General features: G+C 38.9%; 1 protein-coding gene across 9 annotated transcripts in view; it reads left to right on the forward strand.

The window, feature by feature from the left end:
• Nucleotides 1-21,410, forward strand: part of HECW2 (HECT, C2 and WW domain containing E3 ubiquitin protein ligase 2) — a 433,539-nt gene that overhangs the window by 288,545 nt on the left and 123,584 nt on the right. For all 9 annotated transcript variants that reach the window (XM_082397296.1, XM_082397294.1, XM_082397295.1 and 6 more), the window contains one exon: nt 13,668-13,853. In XM_082397296.1, the coding sequence (XP_082253422.1) occupies nt 13,668-13,853 (186 nt within the window). The remainder of the gene's footprint in view (nt 1-13,667; nt 13,854-21,410) is intronic.

A 21,410-nucleotide genomic window follows, 5' to 3' on the forward strand; every position in this document is an offset into this window, starting at 1 on the left:
TGTCCATATGTACATTCTCTACATCTGTGTCTCAACTTCTGCCCTGCAAACCAGCTCATCTGTACCATTTTTCTAGGTTCCACATACATGCATTAATATACGATATTTGTTTTTCTCTTTCTGACTTACTTCACTCTGTATGACAGTCTCTAGATCCATCCACTTCTCAACAAATGACTCAATTTCGTTCCTTTTTATGGCTGAGTAATATTCCATTGTATATATGTACCACATCTTCTTTATCCATTCGTCTGTTGATGGGCATTTAGGTTGCTTCCATGACCTGGCTATTGTAAATAGTGCTGCAATGAACATTTGGGTGCATGTGTCTTTTTGAATTACGGTTTTCTCTGGGTATATGCCCAGTAGTGGGATTGCTGGGTCATATGGTAATTCTATTTTTAGTTTTTTAAGGAACCTCCATATTGTTCTCCATAGTGGCTGTATGTATCAATTTACATTCCCACCAACAGTGTGCCACATCTTCTTTATCCATTCATCCGATGATGGACACTTAGGTTGCTTCCATGTCCTGGCTATTGTAAGTAGAGCTGCAATGAACATTTTGGTACATGACTCTTTTTGAATTATGGTTTTCTCAGGGTATATGCCCAGTAGTGGGATTGCTGGGTAGTATGGTAGTTCTATTTTTAGTTTTTTAAGGAACCTCCATACTGTTCTCCATAGTGGCTGTATCAATTTACATTCCCACCAACAGTGCAAGAGGGTTCCCTTTTCTCCACACCCTCTCCAGCATTTATTGTTTGTAGATTTTTTGATGATGGCCATTCTGATGGGTGTGAGATGATATCTCATTGTAGTTTTGATTTGCATTTCTCTAATGATTAATGATGTTGAGCATTCTTTCATGTGTCTGTAGGCCATCTGTATATCTTCTTTGGAGAAATGTCTATTTAGGTCTTCTGCCCATTTTTGGATTGGGTTGTTTGTTTTTTTGTTATTGAGCTGCATGAGCTGCTTGTAAATCTTGGAGATTAATCCTTTGTCAGTTGCTTCATTTGCAAATATTTTCTCCCATTCTGAGGGTTGTCTTTTGGTCTTGTTTATGGTTTCCTTTGCTGTGCAAAAGCTTTTAAGTTTCATTAGGTCCCATTTGTTTATTTGTGTTCTTATTTCCATTTCTTTAGGAGCTGGGTCAAAAAGGATCTTGCTGTGATTTATGTCATAGAGTGTTCTGCCTATGTTTTCCTCTAAGAGTTTGATAGTGTCTGGCCTTACACTTAGGTCTTTAATCCATTTTGAGTTTATTTTTGTGTATGGTGTCAGGGAGTGTTCTAATTTCAGACTTTTACATGTACCTGTCCAATTTTCCCAGCACCACTTATTAAAGAGGCTGTCTTTTCTCCACTGTATATGCTTGCCTCCTTTATCAAAGATAAGGTGACCATATGTGCATGGGTTTATCTCTGGGCTTTCTATCCTGTTCCATTGATCTATATTTCTGTTTTTGTGCCAGTACCAAACTGTCTTGATTACTGTAGCTTTGTAATATAGTCTGAAGTCAGGGAGCCTGATTCCTCCAGCTCCATTTTTCGTTCTCAAGATTGCTTTGGCTATTCGGGGTCTTTTGTGTCTCCATACAAATTGTGAAGTTTTTTGTTCTAGTTCTGTGAAAAATGCCAGTGGTAGTTTGATAGGAATTGCATTGAATCTGTAGATTGCTTTGGGTAGGAGAGTCATTTTCACAATGTTGATTCTTCCAATCCAAGAACATGGTATATCTCTCCATCTATTTGTATCATCTTTAATTTCTTTCATCAGTGTCCTATAATTTTCTGCATACAGGCCTTTTGTCTCCTTAGGTAGGTTTATTCCTAGATATTTTATTCTTTTTGTTGCAATGGTAAATGAGAGTGTTCTCTTAATTTCACTTTCAGATTTTTCATCATTAGTATATAGGAATGCAAGAGATTTCTGTGCATTAATTTTGTATTCTGCTACTTTACCAAATTCATTGATTAGCTCTAGTAGTTTTCTGGTGCCAGTTTTAGGATTCTCTATGTATAGTGTCATGTCATCTGTAAACAGTGACAGCTTTACTTCTTCTTTTCCGATTTGGATTCCTTTTATTTCTTTTTCTTCTCTGATTGCTGTGGCTAAAACTTCCAAAACTATGTTGAATAATAGTGGTGAGAGTGGGCAGCCTTGTCTTGTTCCTGATCTTAGTGGAAATGGTTTCAGTTTTTCACCATTGAGGACAATGTTGGCTGTGGGTTTGTCATATATGGCCTTTATTATGTTGAGGAAAGTTCCCTCTATGCCTACTTTCTGTAGGGCTTTTATCATAAATGGGTGTTGAATTTTGTCGAAAGCTTTCTCTGCATCTATTGAGATGATCATATGGTTTTTCTCCTTCAATTTGTTAATATGATGTATCACGTTGATTGATTTGCGTATATTGAAGAATCCTTGCATTCCTGGAATAAACCCCACTTGATCATGGTGTATAATCCTTTTAATGTGCTGTTGGATTCTGTTTGCTAGTATTTTGTTGAGGATTTTTGCATCTATGTTCATCAGTGATATTGGCCTGTAGTTTTCTTTCTTTGTGACATCTTTGTCTGGTTTTGGTATCAGGGTGATGGTGGCCTCGTAGAATGAGTTTGGGAGTGTTCCTCCCTCTGCAATATTTTGGAAGAGTTTGAGAAGGATAGGTGTTAGCTCTTCTCTAAATGTTTGATAGAATTCGCCTGTGAAGCCATCTGGTCCTGGGCTTTTGTTTGTTGGAAGATTTTTAATCACAGTTTCAATTTCAGTGCTTGTGATTGGTCTGTTCATATTTTCTATTTCTTCCTGGTTCAGTCTCGGTAGGTTGTGCATTTCTAATGTGATGTAAATCTTAAATTGTCTCACAGAATAAATAATGGACACTGGTTGGTTAAAAAAGAAAGTAGTAGGAGGGCCTTCTAGGTGGAGGGTATGCATGAGCAAAGACAGAAGTGGAAAACATGTCCTATATGCATAGTGAGTTATTTTAATCATCCAATAAATATTACTTAAAACACGGTTTATGCTAGAAATTATTGTAGGTGCTGCAGACACAGTGGGCAGTAAGATCAAGTTCTTATCCTAGAATGGACAGAGAGTGAAGGCTACCTTAGAAAGATGGTTCTAGAATACCTCTCTGAAGAAATAGTTTTTGAGTTGGAAGTTGAAAGATGAGAAATCATCAACCATGGGAAAAGCCAGGGGAAGCTCATTTCAAGCAGTTGAAACAGGAAGTGCAGGGGCCCCAGGGCTCAGAAGAGGGCAGAGGGGCTGCTCTGTAGTGATAGAAAGAGGGGGTGGTGTGATACTACGTTGGAAAGTCAGCAAGATCCAGATCATAGATCTGCCTGTGGGACATGGCAGGGGATTTAGATTCTGTTCTGAGCAGCGGGAAGCCATCATGCACTTAGAGTGTGACGTGCTTGGATTTGGAGAGCATAGAAAGGCAAGGGTGGAAGCAGGGTGATGAGAACGGAGGATCTTCACGGTCCAAGGGAAAGGCAGTGATGGCTGGAATACTGGTGTTGGCGTGGAGATGGAGAGAAGTGCACGGCCTCAAGAGCTATTTTGAAGGTGGAGTCGACATGACTTGGTGAAAAACTGTCTATTAGGGATGGGAAAAAGAACAAACAAGAAACACCTGTAGGGCTTTGGTCTGACACAGGAGTTCATCTTGCTGGGTCAGCTAACACGCAAGTAAACAGCTCAAACCTGGACTAGGTGTGGAGGCATCGAGAAGGAGCTTTGTGTTTCTGCAAGGTGCTGGGGGTAACAGGGCGGGCAAGGCGGGCACTGTCCTGCAAGTCTCTGAGGGCTGAGGGAGCGGCTTCCTGGAGGTTTTAATTAGGGGGAGGTTGTCTTAGCTGCACCTGGAGCGCTTTAGAATTGGGGCGTGGGGGAGACCCTGGCCACAGACATCCAGCTGTATTTAACCCATTCGTCGTGGCTGGAGCTGATAAGAGCCTAGACTAGGAGGTGAGGAAATAACGAGGAAGGATCCAGCATGAGAGAATCACAGGCAGAGAGTTGGCAGGCTTTGGTGGGTAAATAGAATAGAAACTGAAGAAGAGGACTTTTGAGAGGCTTGTTAAGGGAATGTAAGAACATTTTGAATTTAACCAGACAGATTATATGCCTTAGGAAAAATAGAGTAGACTGTTGGGAAAAGTAGAAGTCAGCATAGTCCAATCACCAGGAGCTGTTGGCGAGGCTATTAGTATGCACATATTTATTGATCAGTTAACATACTGATCATTATCTCATGGTTTATAGGTTTATCTTGGAAGAGAGAGGACTTGGGAGAAGGCTGTTCTCAGATTTCATGCAAGAGGCATTCAATGTAGCAACAGTTGTTTATTCCCTACTGTATACCAGGCACTAAGTCCTAGAGATACAAAACTGACAGCAACTGTGGGCTCTGGAACCCCAGACTTGACAACACATTCCAATGCAATGAGCAGAGCTGTAAGTGCTGTAATGGAAGGCTGTAGAAGATATCCTGCTGGGGTGCGTGATTAACTCTGGGGAGAAGGCCTACGGGAGGAGTCATAGCTGGGTTTGCATTTGGGATAGGATTTAAAGACTGATAGGTTTTAAAGATTGAATGGAGCTTGCCCTAGAAATAAGATGGGCCAGAGCTCGCCCTAGAAATAAGATGGGCCAGAGCTCTCTAGGTAGAAGGAGCAGCATTTACAAAACAAGAGATCCATGAAGTTGCAGGGCTGTCTTTGTAATTACTATAGAAGTACTGAAACCGAATTACTAGTACAGCATTTTGGTGTTGCTGGTGTGCAGAGAGCATAGAACACTAGTGAAAGTTAGATTTGAGCCTGGAAAGGTAAGCAGAAGCCAGGTTACAGGAACCTAAACTCGTGTATGCAACAATTCTAGGAGATCGTAGGCTTTCATACAAGGAAGAATGGGATAACATTCAGAGTTGTCAGTCTAAAACAGAAAGTGTCATGCTGTGGTGGGAAGAGCTTTGGACTTGGGGTCAGGTAACACGAGTTTTCCTTTGTTCATTTGTTTATGCATTCATTCAACCAGTAATTATTAAATGCCTACGATTTGCCTAGTACATTCGAGACTCTCAGGATACAGTGGAATAAAGATCAACTAGTGAACAAGAAAAGATAATGCAGACAGTGAAATGTGTCATGAGGCAACTGAGACAGTACAGGTGACTGGGCTAGGGTGACTTGGGGCCAAGGTACTGCAGATGCTGGTTTAGATCAGGTGGACGGCAAGGCCTCTCCAAGGAGCCATATTCAAGCTGTTGTACAACGTCAAGAAGCCAGAAAGGCAAAGGTCTTGGAGAAGAACTTTCCTTGCCAAGGAAGAGCAAAGGCTTGAGGACAGGAATGAGTTTGATGTGGTACATAGTACGGTCAGAGAGGTGAGCAGGGCTTCAAAATGTAGGGCTTGTGTGATCTGGCAAGGAGTTTGGGCTTCATTCTAAATGGGCTTTATTCTAAAGGGGGTTCCTGTGGGGGTGTAGTTTTGATTTCTTAAAGTTTCTTCTACCTACTGTGTTGAGAATGGGTTTTAGAAGGCAAGATTGGCATCAGGGAAACAAGTGAAAAGGCGCTGTGGTGAGACATGGAAGGGACTTGGACTAGTGCAGCAGCAGTGGAGATGGTGACAGGTGGATGAATATGGCACATATCCTGGAGGGAGAGCTGGCATTCTTCACACTCTTTTGTCAATGAGGCCAGCACCTTCTTTGTTTAGCTAGATAATAGTGTTTGAATATTGGACTTATTTTTCTTCATTGTCTGTGTGCACGTGCATGCGCTATTTGCAATGTAACAGCACAATTTGAACTTTAATCTGTATTATTAGCATTTTATTTTCTTTACCAATTTCTTAAGTCTAGAACTTATTATTTAGAAAAAGTCAGTAGACTTTTTCTGGAAAGGGCCAGAGTGTAAATATTTTCAGCTTTTGGGCCAAGGACAACATGTAAATGAATGGATGTGGTTGTATTCCAGTAAAACTTGGTTAGCAAGTCAGCCCATGAGTCTATAGTTTACTCACTCTTAGTCTAGACAGCCCATAAAACAATATCAAGGCCTGATTTGCATTTACCGATTTCTTTAGTGTTAACATTCCCACTGTGGCCAATTTCAAGCTACCATCTTTTTATGGTGTGCGATTTGTGATTTCTTTTTGTTGAAGTATAGTTGGTTTACAATATTACATTAGATTCAGGGGTACAGCATAGTGATTCAATATTTTTATAGATTATACTCCATTTCAAGTTATTACAAAATAATGGCTCTTTCTCTGTGCTGTGTAATATATCCTTGTTGGTTATCTATTTTATATATAGTGGTTTGTATCTCTTAATACCCTACTCCTATCTTGCCCCTCCCCCTCCCCCTCCCTTCTCCCCCCTGGTAACCACTAGTTTGTTTTCTATATCTGTGAGTCTGTTTCTGTTTTGTTATATATATTTGTTTTATTTTTTGATTTCACATATAAGTGATAACATACAGTATTTGTCTTTCTCTGTCTGACTTATTTCAGTAAGCATAATACTCCCTAGTTCCATCCACATTGTTGCAAATGGCAGAATTTCATTATTTATTATGGCTGAGTAATATTCCATTGTGTCTTCTTTAACTATTCATCTGTTGATGGACACTTGGGTCACTTCCATATCTTGGCTATTGTAAACAATGCTGCTATGAACATTGGGGTGCATGTATCTTTTCAAAATAATGTTTTTGTTTTTTTCGGATATATACCCAGGAGTGGAATTGCTGGATCATATGATAGTTCTATTTTTAGTTTTTTCAGGAACCAGCATACTGTTTTCCATAGTGGGTGCACCAATTTACATTCCCACCAACAGAGTACAACAGTTCCCTTCTCTCCACATCCTCACCAACATTTGTTATTTGTAGACTTTTTGATGATAGCCACTCTGACAGGTGTGAGGTAATATCTCATTGTGCTTTGGACTTGCATTTCTCTGATGATTAGTGATGTTGAGCATCCTTTCTTGTGCCTGTTAGCTATCTGTATGTATTCTTTGGAAAAATGTCTGTTTGAATCTTCTTCCCAATTTTTAATTGGGTTGTTTTTTTGATATTGAGTTATATAAGCTGTTTATATATTTTGGATATTAACCCCTTGTTAGTCATATTATTTGTAAATATTTTCTCCCATTTAGTAGGTTGTCTTTTGTGTTGTTGATGGTTTCCTTTGCTGTGCAAAAGTTTTTAAGTTTAATTAGGTCCCATTTGTTCATTTTTGCTTTTATTTCTTTTGCCTTAGGAGACAGAGCCAAAAAAAAAATATATTACCGTGATTTATGTGAAAGTGTGTTTTGCCTATGTTCTCTTCTAGGAGTTTTATGGTTTCAAGTCTTACATTTAAGTCTTTAATCCATTTTGAGTTTATTTTTGTATATGGTATGAGGAAAAGTTCTAATCTCATTCTTTTACATGTAGCTGTCAAGTTTTCCCAGCACCACTTATTAAAGAGACTGTCTTTTCTCCATTGCATATTCTTGCCTCTTTTGTCATAGATTAATTGACCCAAGGTGTGTGGGTTTATTTCTGGGCTCTCTATTCTCTTCCAGTGCTCTGTGTGTCTGTTTTTGCGCCAGTACCAGTCTGTTTTGATTACTGTAGCTTTGTGTATAGTCTGAAGTCAGGGAGCATGATACCTCCAGCTTTGTTCTTTTTTCTCAAGATTGCTTTGGCAATTTGTGGTCTTTTGTGGTTCCATATAAATTTTAGGGTTTTTTGTTCTAGTTCTATGAAAAATGTCATGGGTATTTCATAGGGATTGCATTAAATCTGTAGATTGCTTTGGGTAGCATGGACATTTTAACAGTATTAATTCTTCCAATCCAAGGATGCAGAAGATCTTTCCATTTCTATGTATTTTCAGTTTCCTTCATCAATCTTTTATAGTTTTCAGAGTATAAGTCTTTCACCTTCTTGGTTAAGTTTATTCTTAGGTATTTTACTCTTTTTAATGTGATTTTAAACAGATTTTTCTTTTGCTTTCTTTTTCTGTTAGTTCATTATTAGTGTATAGAAGAGCAACAGATTTCTGTATTTTAATCTTGTATCATACAGCTTTGCTGAATTCATTTATTAGTTCTAATAGTTTTTTGGTGATACCTAATCATCTTTATTGAAAAGAACAAAATTAAGTAGATATATAGGTGTCATAACTCTAAAGGAAAACTTGAGGAACAAAATATTGGGATTTTTTTTTCTGTTTTTGCGTGGTTGTTGCTTTAAGATATATTCTACTGCCCTCTTCTGGTTGTGATCAGATTGCTTCCAAAATTGTCTTGATAAACCATTTCTCCTGATAATTCAAGGTTTAATTGTTAGTGTCATGTCTTTTATAGTTGGTATGACTGTGTTTGTCTAATAATTGTCATACATAAATACATTTCATTATATGCAACTGAATAATGTTTCCAACATACATGCCAAATAATTATTACTTCAGCTTTTAATAAACTCTCTAGAAATACATTAATTCCATCTTATACACTCCTTACTACTTAATGAAGAAAAATATTTCTCCAAAATACTTAAATATATTCTTATACGACAGAAATTCCCGCTATTGCAAGGTAGATGAGTTGATAGTTTAGTTAGTTTTGTCAATAAGTTCAGTTTTCCCTCCATTTTACTCTTTAGCTAGATGAGAAAAATGTAAAATCCCTTATGATTAAAAATATTGTGAAACACCTGCGTAAGACAAGACTGTTTCCATATCCCAGCATATATCTTATGGAAACAATGTTATTTGATGTTGTTTATGATAAATTTTGTTTAGTGAATAATATATACAGATGCTCGTGAGCCTTTGTATACATTTGCTATGGAGGCAGTGATGATATTTTCCAAGCATGAAATCAGAATACCTATTCTTGATGAAGGATTTCTGGAATATGAAAGATAGATTTTCTTTAGCAGTAGTGTATCAATACTTACCTGTGTTATTGAAAAGAACAGATTTAGAGTAAATCAAGACTGGCCCAGGTAATCCTGGGCATATGATCACCATAACACTTAAAAAAAAAAAAACTGCCAGAAAAAGAAAAGAGGTTTGGTTATTACTTGCATTGATTGCAATTAATTGATCTATAAGTTGGTTGATTGATAAGAACTGAGTGTTCACATACCATTTTCTTATTCTGTTGCCAAATGGCAATAACGTTCCCCTCGGCTCTTCTCAATATTTTTCACTTCTAACACCTCAAGCACTTAACCAAACAAAACATGTCAAGCTCTAAGGAATGATATTTTAACAAAATTCCACAAAGAAATTCAGTTCATAATCAGTTGATCATTCATCCAACCATGGAGTGTTTATTTCTTTACTAGGAAGATAAGACAAGAAACAACCAAGAGGATTGGGAAAGGGAGTTTTGGATTAGAGAAGGGATGATCAAAATGGACATTTTAAATCACATCCAAGGACAAGAAAACTTTACACCCTTTAGGGTTCATTTAAAGGGGCTCTGTCTACTGTTAACAGTTGCCAACTTGCCTCACTGCTTGTGAGTCCACATGCAGCAGCTTCCCAGGTGAGATCGTTCTGTGCATTATCATGAGACTGCTGTGAAATAGGTCCATTTGCCCTTTCCTACTCTACTTTTGTTTCAGGTAGAAGATCAGATCCCTTTACTGCATATTTTTCCTATAAGACCAAAACAAAACAACAACTCAAACACAGAAAAGGATCCCTTTCCAGTTAGACCCACTGAACCCCAGAGGGAGAATAAAGATGCCTGAAGACGAAGCTCTTTCAACCTAATCCCACCTGTTTAGTATTTCTCAACTCTTTGGACTGCTGTCATTCTTAGCTCTGCTAGTTCTATCAGTGTGTTTCAGTATTTTCACTGCTACTGTGGCCTCTGTTTCCCAAGCTCTACTTTCTGCCTCCAGTGAACCCCTTCCTCCCACCTCCCCCTATAATTTTCCTTCTCCATCCCTTTGAGTGATCAGGCTGTGCTCATCTCTGTATCCTCAGGGTTTAGCACAGGGCTTAGCACATAATTAGTGAGAGGTTATGAGACCCTTCTTCCCTTAACAGAAAGTGGGATGCTCACCCAAGATCTTCAATGACTGAAAGTAGAAAACAGTTTTAGTACTATCATTCATCTGTTAGAATGTAGTTATGATAGGTATAATCCCTTATGTATTCTTGTACTTATTTCCACTCTATATTTTTACAGTGATTTTTACCTCTTCAAAGCACTTTTACATCCTTTGTTCCACTGGATTTAAATCCCACATGCCTATGAAGAAATCAGGGCAGTTGCTATTATCCTGTCTTATAATAGTTGAGCAAATTGAGGCAGAGAGTAAATTACTTTCTTTGTCTCTGTCCATGAGCTGTGACTAGAATCCTCACCATAGTTCTGTATGAACTGGAGTATAAATATCTTTTCTGAACAAAATTACTCAGAAAGGATATTTATATTTCAGATCATATATATATGTATATACATATATAAAATATATATTTTAAAACAATACTATAGGACTTCCCTGGTGGCACAGTGGTTGAGAGTCTGCCTGCCGATGCAGGGGACACGGGTTCGAGCCCTGGTCTGGGAAGATCCCACATGCCGCGGAGCAACTAGGCCCGTGAGCCACAGCTGCTGAGCCTGCGCGTCTGGAGCCTGTGCTCCGCAGCGGGAGAGGCCGTGACAGTGGGAGGCCCGGGCACCGCGATGAAGAGTGGGCCCTGCTTGCCGCAGCTGGGGGGAGCCCTCGCACAGAAATGAAGGCCCAACACAGTCAAAAATGAATAAATAATAATAAAATTAAAATATATATATTTAAAACAATACTATATATATTAAATAAACATATAAAATATATATTCAAAAATAGAATAAACATGTGTATATAAGCATAGACCTGTATAAATGTTACAAATACATACATATATACATGTATAAGTAAATATATATATGTAAATAAGTATGTATGTAGTTTCTTATAGACATGTAGCAGTCTAGAGGGGTGTTCCTGTTTGCCTTATGTGTTTTAAATAGACCCTAATAGTCATGTGCATATTATTCAGACTTGAAAAAGCTGTGGTTCTAAAGGTTGTTTGCTGGTTACTGATGAGAGAAATCTTCCTTACACTTAATTTACTTTGGTAGATGCTTTTTGCAAAGATCCGTTGAACTTGGCACTCTATTACACGTCTCACTGAGTGGAGAGGAGGAAGATGAAAGGACATAATTAATTATAAGACCAGCCTTAAGACTCCTGTGCTTAAAGAGCTGTCCAACCCTAGGGAGTTGCTTCGTGCCTGAGGCTGGAGTGGGTTCCTTCACCTCATTACCACTGCTTGCCCTAATGAAGTTCTGCTGCTTTTCTTTAGCACAGTGAGGAGCATTTCTGGTGCTCTAGATAAAGAATCAGGATGTGGCCTCTTATTTTAATGGGCGGAAGGAGAAGGAAGGGTGACAGGACATACACCTATTTAGAAGACAGTTAATGACATGATTTATCTGACAGAATTATCCTGCAATAATTTGTCCCCAGAGAGACTCATTAGGGAGTATGACTTGAAAGTTCATTACCATCGCCATCACAGAAGCTAGTGTGGTCTCTGGCCTCTGTGCTTGTAATGGCTTCTGTGAAAATATATCAGCAACATGGAGCCAAATGCAGAAAACAGATGCCTTGCTGATTGTACGTAAGAATCCAAGGAAGGGTCAGCCACAGGCTAAACTGTGAGTTAGCTAACGTTTGTCTCTGACACCCTCCAACTTCTTTTATTAGTCTCCTTCTCTGCTTTCATGGTATCATTTTCTTATTCTCTCGTGCTCTCTAATTGCCCAGAGCCCCTGCACGGGCCTGCCTGCTTTGGCAGTGCTCTGTGCTCTGAACCTCATAATTTCTCACAGCCATCAAACCTCCTCTCATTTAGACTGTCAGGTTGAAATGTGACCTCAAAATATTTTCTACTCAGGTGTACTAAGGAACTAGCACACTACTATTTGAGGACAGTTTAATGTGGCTGGCCTTCCCTCCCTCCCTCCCTTCCTTCTTCCCTTCCTTCCATTTTGATAGAGGAAAAATATTTTCATGCAAAGCAAAAAGTATACAATGACAGCGAATCAATCAGAATAATGGTAGAAAAGTTACTTTATGTAGTTTAGGTTATACATCAATAACGGTGACCAAAAATTCTCAGTGGCTTAAGCCAGCAAAGGTTTGTTTCTCATTCCAAATTGGGTTGTCAGGGTTCTCTGATCCCTGTAGCCTTCAGAGACCCGGGAACCCAGACTGGGAAGCAGCCACTATTTCAAACATGGCCGGTTGCTGTGCTCACTGTACCAAAGAAAAGAAAGCTCTAGAGGGATTCCCATCGGCAATAAATGCTTTGACCTGGACATGGCACATCCTGAGGGACCCTGGAAAGACAGGAGCACTGTTGACTGTCCTCATACTCATTTATCTTTTATCTTCAATAACCAGCACAGTAAATGTTTATTAACGTGAAACGATTTCCAGGGATTCTGGTTTCTTTTGGGTTTGCCTTGGTCTGTCTAAAAGGAAATAAATAACAGAACCCATGAAGTAAAGCCTGAAGGCCTCCAGACTTAGTCTGGTGTCCCTGGGACACTAAAGATAAGAGGAATCCAAAGCCCTTTGAATCTACGTGAGGAGAATAGCATTCCAGGAGAGATCATTCACGGTTGGTCAATTTCATGAATATCACATTCCCTCTGATGACTTAAGGAAATAGCTCTATACAGTTACTCCTTTTCTACTGCTTGGCACATGGTATTGTGCATTGAATATTTGTTGCCTGACTCATATGCAGACAGCCCATGGCCCTTTTTTGGACTCTTCTTTCAGTATCATGAGATACTTTTACAAAACAATCACTTTTTTGTATGTGCTGGTATAATGGAGTTTTATTAAATGTGTATTTCAATCATGTAAATTTAGCGATATATATGTATATATGTCTGTGTGTGTGTGTGTACACACAGGAAAAAGAGAGGGAGAAAGAAAAAAAAAATACTGAGTTATACAGTCCAGGTAGTTCTGCCTACCATTCCATTTACTGAGATTATGCCTCCAAGCGGGAGTGAGATGAAAAACTCCAGTCTACTCTGGTCTCAGCTGAATATGACTCTCAGTGAGAACAACTCAGCCCATTGCATGTACTTCCAATATTCAAATACATGGCCAAGCATTTTTTCATACAACTTGGCTCCTAAATGTTACGCCAGCTGCTTCATTGGCACTCACCCAAAGAGCCAATGATCTGTTCCTGTACTGGAGGAAACACTGGCTGTATTGGGGCTCACTGTGAGGTGGTATGTTTGTCTCCAGCATGGTGTGATTTCGACTGTGTGGGTTTTGCCTAAAACCAACTTTAGGATCTTACATCACCTGTAAAATGAGACTCGACAGCATTCTTATTCCTTAGAAAACTAGAATCATTAGTGAAGACTCCCTGATTTTCTGTAGTCTATTTTATTTTGAGCAAAATTATTTTGCTTTGTCTGCTATTTCCATGTGTGGGTCTAGAGTTACATTGAAGCCTGTATACCATCCAAAGATTAAATATGCCCATGGGAGTATATATGTTGCTTTTGCATGTCCCAAAGCAGATTAACATTGTTTTTCCATCCTCTCCAGAGTGCCTACCGCATGTTTACAAACAACACGTGTTTGAAGCACATGATCACCAAAGTCCGGCGGGACACCCACCACTTTGAACGCTACCAGCATAACCGGGACCTTGTGGGATTCCTCAACATGTTTGCAAACAAACAACTGGAGCTGCCGAGGGGCTGGGAAATGAAACACGATCATCAGGGCAAGGTAACTTGCGGGAGTTGCCATGGGGAAGCCTCCGTGTGACTGTGGGCTGCTTGTGGCTTTGGCACTGGGCCCTACCCTTCAAGTGAGGGTTGAAAGCCCTGTGTGACCTGGTTCAAGGGAAACCTGGACAAGCAGGTTGTTTGATACCATGAACCATTGCTACACTCTTCTGAAGTAGTGTATGCGGTGGATGGCTGTGAGGGCACTTGTTGGGCAAAACACTCACTTCCCCTGGATTTTCTTTGAATTGTAATCTCTCACCATTTTCTACTGATTAGAGAAAAGGTTTCTTGGGCAACAACACTTCCTTCTCCTAGCTATACAGCTTGTGTTGTGGGTAGTTGAATACAAGTTGCGGCAGTGTTTGGAGAAGGTGGCTAGGAGGTTGCTAAGCGACAGCACAAGGTGTGTCTGTGACACCGTCAGGGTTTGGGCCTCAGTCTTGTTTATTCAGAACCCTGGTTTTGTTAGCACATTAAACAAGATTCACAGATTGATGAATTTATGATGAGAAATACGTAACTCTCACACAGGCCGGGTAACCACATCCGTACTTCCTTCTTCGACGGATGAACCAGAAAGCTGGCTTGTAATCAGGAGGTTGTTGTATAAGTAAGAAATCAGAATGAGAAAGTTAGTAATTCTTATAAGGTGTTTCTCAGCTACGATTTTATTTATTAACTCTCGTTCAGCACCTACTATGAGCCATGAACTGTTTAAGCCCTTTATATGTGTTAAGCTCTTCTCAACAACTCCGTAAGGCAATACTGTTATTATTATTGCTACTTACATATAAAGGGTCCCAGGTCCAGAATGGTTCAGTGACTTGCCCAGTGTCACAGAGGTGAGCAGTGTCTGAGCTGGGCTGTAACCCAGGCAGTCTGGTTCAAGGGTCCATGCTCTTAACCACCACATTATGCTCTCCAAGTATTGAGTAACCAACCTCAGTTTCCCTATCTATAAAAAGGCTTGAAATATGTGACTTGTAGGGTGGGGAGGATTAAATTGACAAGATATTTACAATAACTGTGCTTGACTTTTTCATTCAACAAATATTTATTGAGCACCTGTGCAAAACAGATAAGCCAACGACTCCATGGAACTGCCATTCTGATGGAAAGAGATGGGCAATGGGCAGATAAGTAAATACGTAGCATGCCAAGAGCTGATTAAAGCTATGATTTAAAAGAAAGCAGGAGACAGGGTCTAGAGAAAGGCAGGAGTGGAGGGTTATTTTATACAGGGTGGCTGCGAAAGGCCTCACAGATAAGGCTCTACATGCACACAGACTTGAACGAGGTGAGAAGTAAACCATATCAGGGAAGAGCATTCAAGGCGAATGGAATGTGGAAAGTACTCAATAAATGCCGTTCTCCCCCAAAGTACCCTCTGGCAATAATACCACAGTAGCATCTTACTCATCCTGAACTCAGCTTCCAACAATCTTATTTAAGAACTTATAAGCAGTCAAATTAGATACTACAAAGTACATGTATGTATTTTAATGCATGGGAGGAACCCCTCAGACTTTCATTGAAACTATTGACTTGATTTCTGTAAACTTTTTTTTAGTAAACCTCTAATTCCCAGCCTAGAGAAGATTAGAAGTGGCAAGCATGAAGTAGAATAGATGAAAGAGAATGGATTTGTGATTAGGTCCCTGGACCACAGATAGAATGGCGTTGTATCAGAGTCAGGTGGGCATGGCAGGGAAGCCTTTCCAGGACACTAGGAACTGCAGGCAGGGACACGGCACTTCCTGTGCTCTCTCCTTCCAGAGGAGGATGTCGCTTTGCTGGTGCTGAGTATGGGTCAACAGCCTGAGAGCCCAGTGTTTGTAAACATTCTACTAAATGGAAGGGCACAGGTGGTCCAAGAAAGGACTTTGGAAAATATTGATGGTATTATACCTACATATAAAAGAGCATTTGCAGACGAAGAATTCAGCTCTGTTCTCAACTCTGACAATATTTTACCTGGTGTCATGAGGAGCTATACTCGTTAGAGAACCATAGGTCCAGGGAAACCCAAGTTGAGATAACACTGCATGTATTTCTGCTCTATATAGAGACTTAACTTGCTAAGTCATTTTGTATCCTTAGCTAAAGGGAATCGGGAACTTATCATGCAGACACGGAAGGGGAGGTTCCTTTCTTGCCAGTCACAACTTGCCAGACACGCTTCAGGAGAGAGCTTCTTATTAATAACACCTGAACCTTGAGAAAAGTTAAACTTAGGATACTATTTAAGATGAGTTACGATGTATTCTTAAGAACAAATTCTGTCTCATAGCTTTTATAAAGTTTTGATAGTTAAACAGAGGTAAACATTATCTCAGCTGTGTGGGTAACATAACCATCCATCTTTTCCTGAAGGTTTGGATTCATTTGGGGTTTCAGCCTGAAGTTGTAGGCATTGTAAAGAGCCCTGGATGTGGGCTGGTAGATAGCTGACCTCACAGTCTGTTGGTGGCTTTGCATTTGAATGCTGTGTGGCATGAAAGATGTGGAAGGACCCCTGGCCTTGTGGACAAAATGGATTATCAGACAGGCCTGAAAGATTATCACTTTAGCCTGATTCCTCTACTTTGTGCATTTGGACTTTAATAAGGTTTTTAGCTAAGCTGGGTACCTTAGTGAAAGCAGGTATATCTCCCTGTGCTTCTCCCCTATCCTTCCTGTACAAATGATTGGCTTCCAATGAACTAAAATAGCTTAAAAGAACATTTGGGAAAGGCTCTTGCCATGTCTGTATTTGGCTGTGCTGCTTTTGACTGTACTTTAAAAGTCATGGCTCCCATCCTCTAGGCAGTTAATAGGTTTTCTTCCAGCCTGAAATTTTAGCTCCCCTTTTTAATGAATAGCTTTACCTGTAGAACATTTAAAGGGAGTAAACTTTTTGCCCCATTTAATATAACATCGAAAGCTATTAAATACTATGAGTTTTTTTTCCCCCACAGTGATGACTGATTTCTAGAATTGACATGGAATAGGATGGCCAAATCCTCATCTGCATGAAAAGAAATGGTTCTTAAGAGGAACGTTGTCAAACTTAGCTGCTCAGGTTTATGAAATTTGGCTCCATGTTGTCTTCTCAAGTGCAACATCTTCCTTTTGTGTTTTCATTTGTTTTGCCATTCAGCACACTTCTGAATGCCTACTATGTACATGCCACTGTGATAACAATGATACAAGCTAACAGTGTAGCATTATGTAGTATGTAGCATTGGCTGTGTGCTACACATGTTATAAGCACTTAGATTAATTCCTTCCATACTCACAGCAGCCTTGTACATAACTGCTATTTTTATCCATATTTTCTAGAAGAGGAAACTGAAGCATAGCATGGCAAATTGACCAAGGTCCTATAATTAGTATGTGATAGAATTGGATTTGACTCAAGACGTCCAGCTCCAAAGTCTGTGCTTTTACCCTGCCTCTCACCAGTGAGGAGGGTGAATGCATATCTTCTAGCAATTACAGTGAAGGTAGTAAAAGGTGCTCTGGGAGCCTGTGGTAGGGTCTCCTACCATAGTTGAGGGGGTGGGGGCTTTTAGACACATCATCGAAGGGCAGCATATTGGGTGGATTGCTCTTGGCTCTCCAGGCATAAGCGACTCCCCATAGAGTCTCCCTTGCAGTGTTTCATGACAGCTATCCCCATCTGTCTCATGGTATAGTTATTAACTTATTTTATCTTCCCAAGCAGATGATCCCCTTCTTGAGAGTTCTCCTGTTTATTGTTTAATTACCCCCTCTTCAACCCCAGTGCCATTCATATAGAAGATTCTCAAAACAAGTTTGATGAATGAATGAAACTTGTCACCTGTAGATTCCTGGTTATTCAGTGATGTCTGCTTTGGACAAATGAGGAAGCTTCCAGGCTCTCTCCTCATTGCCACTCCCTCCTCCTCCTGTGCTCTCACCAGAAGTAGCTCCTAAGATTCGCCTGATTTGACCTCTCTTAATGCATATGTTGTCTTGGATTTTTCGTATTACATGTTTGAACAAGGTAGTGATTATGCTTGTACCACACTTTAGCTGTCTTCAGTTTTGGAAGAGACTTTTTTTTTCTAATTACTTAAGGCCAAAGGTTTAAATTGGGTGAGATTTCACAGGAGTCTAGATTTGAATTGCTTTTTTTTTTTTTTTGAGAGTTCTAGAGTGAAAAATGTCCTTGACTTACATAAAAGAAGTAAAATATATATTTTTAATTGACTGTTAGTTAAAGAGTAAGAACAGAATATCAGGCCTTACTAGGTAAGATGAGGATAATGATGAAAATGACAGTGACAAGGGTGATAATGATGATACCTGCATTTATGAAGCTTATACCATGTGCCAGGCACTGTACTAGGTACTTTTTCATGAATTATCTTATTTAGACCTCATGGAAGTTTATGAGGTGGGTGTTATTATTATTATCTACATTTTATTGAAATTTAGAGATGTTAAATAATGTGTGTATTAGGAAGCAAGTGAGGAATTCAGGATTCTAACTTTAGGAGTATGACTCTTAACTGCTACACTCTATTGGGAGAGATTGTCTTTGGAAATGAGAGATATTTTATCATTCCAAGGAAGAAGAGTTCCAATCCAGGTACTGGGATTACTGGTATCCTTCAAGGCTGAGTCATACATATAGGTTTTGATTAGATCATAGGTAGTTTACTAGAGGACACCTCACCAGAAACACATACATGACTTCACGCTTAAATACCATAGAGTCCTTATGCTAGGGACGCATAGAATAATGGAAAGGAATGAAATTCACATATATTGATGACTTATTAGATGCCAGGTTCTATGATAGGATATTATATTAGCTCATTTAACTTTCACAATAATCCTATGGAATAGGTTTTGCTATAGATGAAGAAACCAATGCTCAAAGAGGTTAAGTGTGCAAGTAAACTCTTGTATACAGATCCATGTCTTTCTGTATCCAAATCCTGTAATAATTTTCCTGTGTAAGGTTAGTCTAGACCTCACTGGCCACTAGCCATCTAACTGGCTTGGGATACATCATTTAAATTTCCTAGGTCTGACTTTCTTTATCTCTACAAATGACTAGGTTGATCGTCATTTGATGTGTTTATTGGTCATTTGTATATCTTCTTCGGAAAAATGTTTATACAAAGAGTTGCCACATGATCCAACAATTCCACAGTTAGGTATATACCCAAGAGAAATGAAAATGTGCTTCCAAACAAAAACTTGTACACGAATGTTCACAGTAGCATTGTTCAAAATAGCCAGAGGGTAGAAACAACCCAAATGTCCATCAACTGATAAATGAATAAATGAATGTGGTAGATCCGTACAGTGGAATACTGTTTAACAATACAAAGGAATGAAATACTGATACAGTATGGTAAACCTTGAAAATATTTGCTAAGTAAAAGAAATTGGTCACAAAATATCACATATTATACTATTCCATTTATATGAAATGTCCAGAATATGCAAATCTATAGAGATAGAAAGTAGATTGGTGGTTTCCTTGGGTTGGAGATGGAATGGGGAGTGAATGCTAATAGGTATGTGGTTTCTTTTGGAGGAGAGAATGTTCTAAAATTATATTATGGTGATAGTTGCACAATCCTGTATATATACTAAAAACAGTGGATTATATACTTTAAATGGGTGAATTGTACAGTATCTGAGTTATATCTCAGTAAAGCTGTTTAAAAAATTAATAGGTTGAATTAGAGGAAGACTAAGTTTCCCTTTTTACATCCTAGATTTTATAGATCTTTGATTCTTCAGTCTTGAAGATTAGATGATACAGTTCCAAACTGGGTTTGACATCAAATATGTAATGCTTTTCTTTCTACTTTTAATTACATTTGGAAAGGTATCTTGTTCAGAATTCCACACTACGTTTTAATCAGTATTTTGTTCCATTACTTGATTTCCTTAATCATTTTGATTCTGGGAATTAACCCACATTTTATTTTATGCAGGATAGTCCTCATGAGACTGTGATCAACATCTACGTGTACATATTTGTTGTACCTAAGGTCTAGGATTTTCAACTAACATACAGGACACATTTTGACTTGCCTTATTTGAAACAAAACATATAAGCAAAGACAGTAGGCCAGTAGAGAAAGAAAATCTCATCTTACTTCTTACTGCAGTAATTCTTAAACCTTTGTACACTCTCAGGACTGTGAAAATCAAGGGTAATTTGAGATCTGAGTTACATTGTTGATATAAACTTTTTATATTTATGCAAGAAATATGTATCAGTAGTATTAAAATGTGACTTAGTTAAAATGCTTCTGGTTCTTGGCTAGGTTTCATCATTAGTGTGTGCTCATGGGGATAATATATCTGGTAGACAAATATGAGTTTTAATAAGGAAAACCAAATGTTACTTAACCTAGGAGTGTTTTTTCTTTCTTCATTTTTAAAAATTCTTTCCTCCTTTGCTCCTTTCTTTCTTCTTTCTTTCCTCCCTCCCTCCCTCCCTTCCTTCCTTCTCATTTTTAATTTGGAGGATTTGAGGAAATTATGCTGCTGTGGATGAGGATTCCTGGATCCATCGCTGTCTTTCTGATCTAACTTCTACAAACCCCAGTTTTCTCTAAAATGAGGGCTAGTAACCTGTCCTGTCCAGCTCCTGGGGCTGTGGTTGGCATCCACTTAGATAGTCATGGGATTACAAATGGAAGAAAAACAATTAGAATTATAATTAAACACTTTATTCAGTAATTGACTTATTATTACCTATAGTGTAGAAGATAAAAGCAGTACAATTACAAGCCTCTAGAGGTTTATGACTTAGTTTGGGGAAAGCAAAATATGGATTATTCAAACACCTACAAAATAAAATGGACCATACAGCACACTAAGCCAGGAATGCTACTCACTTGGTTATTCCTACCCAGCTCTCCAAAATCTTGATGTGAATGGTTAGGTAGAAGCAAGAATCTACAGTAAGTAGAACAATAACTAAAGAGCTTCATCAGTTTAGACTTTTATAAAAATGATAAAGATTTGTTATTGATGGTTAAATCCTTACTCTAATGGGAAATACACAATGACATATAAAAGATACACTGAAGAATTAGTGTCAGTGTCCCATTCCTCCTCTCAACAAACAGCTGATCTCCCTTAACTGAGGTGGTCCAACAGAATAGTTTTGTCACAACAGGGTTCCTTTTGTTGTTCTTGTTCTTTTTGTCCATGTTGTTCTTGACCACTGCACGGTAGTCTGCCCTCGAGTGTTTCCTTCTGCCTGAAACCTGTATAACAACCCAGAGCATTTTCTGTGTCTCTGCTATGAGTGCTCTGTTTATTGTGGTCTCTCTGGTAGATTTGTTCTCTTTCTAGATTAGTGGTCTTCTACTCTGGTGGTTACAATCTCCATAAGCTATGGTCATGAACATAGTGTTTTAAAAACATCCTTAGCCAAATAAGTAACTTTCTTTTTAGAACTGGAACTGAAATCAGATCCACACATCTGCACAGAATCATGCACTTCCTGTGTAAAGCCACTAAGCACCCCTTGCCCAGACCACTTTACCCCTAATGCCTCTTATTTGGATTA

Source organism: Balaenoptera borealis (genome assembly GCF_965194805.1).
Source record: "Balaenoptera borealis genome assembly, chromosome: 6".
NCBI classification, from domain to species: Eukaryota; Metazoa; Chordata; class Mammalia; order Artiodactyla; family Balaenopteridae; genus Balaenoptera; species Balaenoptera borealis.